Source organism: Grus americana, unplaced genomic scaffold, assembly GCF_028858705.1.
Source record: "Grus americana isolate bGruAme1 unplaced genomic scaffold, bGruAme1.mat H_25, whole genome shotgun sequence".
Lineage (NCBI taxonomy): Eukaryota > Metazoa > Chordata > Aves > Gruiformes > Gruidae > Grus > Grus americana.
The window spans coordinates 75,253-80,983 of record NW_026561344.1 but is presented as its reverse complement, the minus strand read 5'-3'; the positions used below and the strand labels follow the sequence as shown (position 1 = coordinate 80,983).

General features: G+C 55.6%; 1 protein-coding gene across 1 annotated transcript; it reads left to right on the top strand.

Moving 5' to 3' along the window:
- Positions 1 to 3,929: 3,929 nt before the first annotated feature.
- Positions 3,930 to 5,731, top strand: LOC129200278 (BTB/POZ domain-containing protein KCTD16-like; the record flags this gene model as incomplete). Its single annotated transcript, XM_054811597.1, has 1 exon — positions 3,930 to 5,731. A coding segment is annotated over one exon (477 nt), but the record flags the coding sequence as incomplete, so codon positions are not given.

Here is a 5,731-nt window from a genome sequence, read left to right as displayed (position 1 = left end):
GAAAACTGCCGCGCTCGGAGCCAGAGGTGGGACGTAGGAGGAGGTTGCACGGTGCGCTGATGGGAAAAACTGACCTCGAGCAGACCTTTTTCCCTCTCAACTCATTTTTCACCGTTTTTCAGACTTTGTTCGGTTCAGCGTGGGGTGGGGAAGCAGCAAAGGGGGGTGGAGCACACTCTCCGGGTGGGAGTGGGGTGAGCATCCCCAGCGCTGCCGTCCGGGGCCGTGCCAGGGGGGGAAGCCGGCGTCCCGAGCAGGGAAAACACGTCGTGAAAGAGCTGGTGGCAGCAGTGGTGCTCGTCGAATGTATTATTTCCTCCGTTAGGATTCACGGTCGTCCTTAAACGCGCACAAGCAGCGGGGGAAAATGACTGACTTTAGGTGGGAAGAGGGAAGCCAGCCGGACGCACTCCCCTCCCGCGTCTCCGTGTTTCCCCAGGGCCGGCCAGAAACACCCTCGCCGGTCCCCTTCCACCCGAGGCATTTTTGCCTTTCGAGCGCTGGCGGTTGCTGGCTGGAATGAACGTTTCGGTGCTCGGGAAGGGCAGAGGCTGCGGAGCGGTCCCTGGCAGGGAGCGCTCGGTACCTGCAGCGCCGGAAACCCCTCACCGAGCTGTAACATCAACTGCAGTAAGGAGCTGCAAATCAATACAGCTCATGGACCTGTTTTTCAGAAGCACGTGAGATCAGGGTTTTACAGAGGCTCAGTTCGTAATGCCTTTGTCAAAGCCCAGCAAATTATGAAAAATTTCAATTTAGCCATTATTGACTTTTTTCAGACAAGATACAGAACAGGTCTTGAAGCAAGTCTATAAATTAAATTTAGCCACGCAGCTCACAGACTGAAAGACTCCTTCATCATTGACAAGGAAGAGGAAGGAAGAGATGAGGAGGGGCTTCCTGACTTGTTTTTACACCTGCTTCTGCAAATCATGCGCACTGTGCTCTGTGGTTGCAAAAAGATGGAGAAAAGGGGGAGCAGGGCAGCAACTATCAGCAGCGCAGTTTTTTAACAGTTAGCTGCCAGGAGTTTGCAAACCCCCTTCCTCCAGCGCCTGCTCCCAAGGCTTGGGGGTTTGAAGTCGGCAGCGACATTTCCCTTTTCTTTTTTCTTTTTTTGCCCCATTTTAATGGGGACCTGTTTCTGGAGCGGTGGCAGCAAATGGACCCCTTGGATCCCAGGAGCACCGGGTGCGACACTGGCCGGGGTTCCTTCTCGTGCTGCGACCAGGGCTGTGTTGCTGCTCCGAAGCTGCAAAGCTGAATTGTGCTTTTCCTGGATAATGTTACCAATCTGCACGAGTTGGAAATGATAATTACATTTTAGCGGGAAGATGGATGCTTCCAAATGACATTTAAATCCATGATTATTGCAGTGGTTTGGTCAGGGAACAGTTGTTATCAATGCCAGCTCTTCCCCTTTGTCACGGATTATTGCGTTTGGGCAGGTCTCCAGCTGAAAAAGAGAAAAATCAAGCCATGTGCTACATGAACCAGGAAATAAATTCCGTGCTATTCAGGGTTCCCATCTCCGCTGGGTTACGCAGATGAAGGGCCGTGTCTCCCACAAGCCTGCTTTGTGCGTGACCGAGCCCTCATGCAGGGGCAGGCTCCCGCAGCGGCGGGCGAGTTGTCCGTCGGGCGCTGGGGGGACGCTGCGGGGGGGACGCTGGGGGTGCTGCCCACCGGGACGGAGGCTGGCGGCTCTGGCTGCACCCTCTTACAGCCAAGGCTGGCTGCGCTATTGAGCCTCAGAGAGGAAGCGATGTCTGGAGGGATTAGGGATGCTATAGCTGTCAGTAATGGAAAAGACAATTTCCCAAACGCCGCTCCCTGGAGCCTGGGGACGCCAGGCACGTTCTGATGCCCAGTTCTCAATTTTATAACGGCTGTATATATCCTTTGTGTTGTGGGAGAGATGTTTATTGACGTAAGTAGCCAATGGTCACCTGAATGCTGCTCGATTTGTTACTTAAGAAAGAACAAATAGTCATATTTAATTGAATGAAAGTATAAAGACTGTGATGATTACAGATGAGAATAATAACAAACGTTTTTCTGAGCAGTGAGAGCAGTATTGTCTGAACGTTTTGTTTAGACACGAAGAGCATCTTGTTTTGTTTTGTTTCATGCCATTGGGAAAGTGTCTGATTTCCTGGGCCGCGTGTCTGCGCGTCCCGTGGTGCTGTCACGCAGGGATGCTGGCTCCCTGGCTCGCCGCTGCTGCGAGGGCTGCCCGTGCTGGCGTGCCTCCCGCAGCCCCCTGCTCGCTCGCCGCGTGCTGGGGATTAGACCGAAACCCCCAACGCTGAATTTCTTTGTGACTGCCAGGATCTTACCTGTAAGATCCAGAAAAAGACGAGTGCGAGCTGCCCGTCCCCAGGATCTGTGTATTCTGCTCTCTGTAGACGTGGCTCTGCCGTTCCCTTCTCAGGGTCACCTTGCTGTAGACCTCCGGCTGCGGTGCCAGCCACGATTCCCGGTAGCGCTGCTCCCTCTGATGGGACCACGCTGGGTGGCAGCACGCGGTGCTGGGAGGAGACGGGGGCAGCGAGTCTGGTATAACCCGTCTGCTGGCAAACCCACCCACCGGCGGGGCGGCTCCGTGCCTGGCAGCGGTGGGATTCTCCCGCAGGGTGTTTGCTGTGAGCCGGCTCGTCCCGGGGTGCAGGGAAATGCCACGGGGCAGCCGTGATGCCTCCCTGGAGCGGTGGTGGTGGTGCTGTGCCCCACCACGGGGCTGGATTCTCCTCTCGGCCATGCAGGAGAGCCGCCGGCACGTGCCGCGGTGCTTAGGGTGGTCTGTTCTGGGGCAGAGCCCCTGGCAGGGCGTTGGCCTGCGCTGGTTCGTTATGTGCGGTTGCTAATGAGGGGTAGGACTCTGCAGTTGTGTGTAATTGTGCGAAGAAGATTGTGGCAGAATCTACGGGTCTTTGATTTTAACAGGGGAAAAACAAGGTAGGGTGGATTTAACGGCATGTTTGGTGCTGTCCTTTGAGGCAGAAGAGCGCGTGGTCCGGGAGGGCTCGAGGGGTTTCAGCAGCCTGGCGTTCCCAGGTCAGACCTCTCGGTCCCCGCAGCCACCTCCGCTACAGCCGGACTTCTTTGCACACCAGCACAGACAGACCCTTCCTAAAACGAGTTTTATTCCCTCCTGTCCAGACTTGTCTTTATGAAGTGCAAACCCAGGAAGATCAGTGCCAAGACGAGCTGTTGGACTCCGTTTTGCGGAGACGGGAGGGGGCAGCAGGCTTTGCCACGTCCTGCCCCTGGGTGCTGCCTTCCTCTGGCAGCCAAAATCTTATCATTTGTTTGTCTGTTTTGAACTAGTAACCTAAACACAAGTTTATTGGCTTCAAAGGAACCCCTCGTGCAGGTAAAACTTGAAGGAATGGATTGGGAATGTCAAAGTCTGAAGTCCTCATTCTGCTTTTTCTCTGTCTTTCCTCAGGCAAAATTCCTGTGGACTTCATCGGGATTTTGTCTTGAGGGAGAAAAAACCCCGCGTGATCCGCTCCGGGTTTGGCCTTGGGTTGGTGGGCAGACCAAATCACTACAAGCCTGGAAGGGCTGAAAATCGTTACAAGCGTGAAAAGCAGTCAGGGTTCCTGACGCGATGGTTGCTCGCTGTGGTTAAACACCCGACTGGGTCCTCGCGTGACCGTTTCTCACTGAGGATCTCAGAACGCTTTCAGACACGCGTTGGATGTCTCAGGGGGGACCTGAGGGACGCGTGCAAGCGGAGCGGATGCAGGAGCTCCAAGGTTAAAGGCAACCAGCTGCTCCTCGAGACCGGGCGGAGGTTTTGCTGACGGTTTGGGGTGACGTTTGAGAAAGTTCCCCCGCGGGTCTCGGCGGGAGCAGCGAGCCCGGCGGTGGGCGAGCAGGCTGTTTGTGGGTGTGGGCGGGGGGTTCAGAGCTGTCGCTAACCCCGGGACACTGTTCCTCTTGCAGGTGAGCCCTCCCGGTGGTCCTCGTCCCACTGCGACTGCTGCTGCAAGAACGGCAAGGGCGACAAGGAGGGAGAGAGCGGCACGTCGTGCAACGAGCTGTCGACGTCGAGCTGCGACAGCCAGTCGGAGGCCAGCTCCCCCCAGGAGACCGTCATCTGCGGCCCCGTCACCCGCCAGCCCAACATACAGACTCTGGACCGGCCGGCCAAGAAGGGGCCGGTGCAGCTGCTGCAGCAGTCCGAGATCCGGAGGAAGAGCGACCTGCTCCGGACTCTCACCTCCGGCTCCCGCGAGTCCAACTCCAGCAAGAAAAAAGCGGTGAAGGAGAAGCTGTCCATCGAGGAGGAGCTAGAAAAATGTATCCAGGATTTCCTCAAAATCAAAATCCCAGACAGGTTTCCGGAAAGGAAACATCCCTGGCAATCCGAACTGCTGCGGAAGTACCACCTATAGGCTCAGGGTGGGGAAAGCACACGACCTTATTACCATTAGGGCAAGATTCTAAGTGATACGAAAATAATTCCCGATATAATTATTTGTTAGGTCACCAAAAAAAAAAAAAAATATCCATCTCTATAGTACTGCCTAATTTGCCTATTTCACCTTAACATTTATAGTCATAGGGTAACGATATTTTTCCAGTCGTGGAAGCACAATGACAAACGCTTTTGTTTGTAAACTCTGAGTCTTACACAAGCTGAATACCTTAAGGGCACGACCATAGCGACAACAAGAGATGCTCACGTGCGGATGCTGCCGGCGCCGGTGGGAACACGGCCCGTGAGCAGGCAGTGTCCGGGGTGTCTGTGGACTGCATGCCTTCTGCGTTCTCCGTGTAGTGCGTTTGTTGGGAGGGACGTACACAGCTCAAAGACACAAGCTATGCCATGACAGTTTACCTTAAGCATGTGTATGTATATATATGTGCATATATATATGTGTGTATATATATCTCTGTGTATATATATATGTATATATATATCAATATATATTGCTTAAAGATTTTCTGGCTCTCTCCTTATAACTGCACTTTCTCAGAAAAGAGCATTTTTTAGCAGTCTGTGGATGTTCCGTTTCTTCTTCAGGTCTTTGAGGGTTGAACAGTAGAAAACCCATCTGGCTGTCTCTCCCCCACGCTCGCTCTCTTCCCCCCTCTCCGAGACACTGTAAATGTGTTTCAGTGGAGACCAGGGCACAGCGTGTGGGTCTTTGTTGCTGTCAGCAAAATATTCCGTGTGGTTTTGGTGATCTCGTTCCCTCTGTGTCCTCCCTGCGCCTCTTGTCGTGTTTGTCAAGGCTCTGCGGTGCCAGCGGGTTAAACGCGTGATGATCCCGGTCGGAAAGCCGTAGGAATTCTTCCAGGGTCGCGTGCGGTGCAGGCGGAGCGGCCGTGCTGGCGAGGGCGGCTGATTTCGGCAGGCGTGCCGGGCGCGCGTGGCCCCAGCTGGCAGGGCAAGCGGCACCGGGTCCTGCCCGGCACGGGAGCAAGCACAAGCGATGATCCACCTCCAGCCGCGGGCAGCGTTTGCCTGGCGGGGGACGGAGCGCGGGAGGACGGGAGCGGCGCCGCTCCAGCGGGAGCGTTTCCAGAGAAAGCGGCCGCCCCGCAAGGCCGTACCCCTGCTCCCCGCTGCAGACGCCCGTCTCGGTGTCGGTTCCGTCCGCAGCCGGTGGCACGACGTAAGCAGCAAACTGCACCCCGTGTCGCGTGTTCGCCACCGCACGCCGGCCGGGGAGCCCTGGGAAAGGCCGGTCCTGCGCTGACCAGAGCGGGGGTC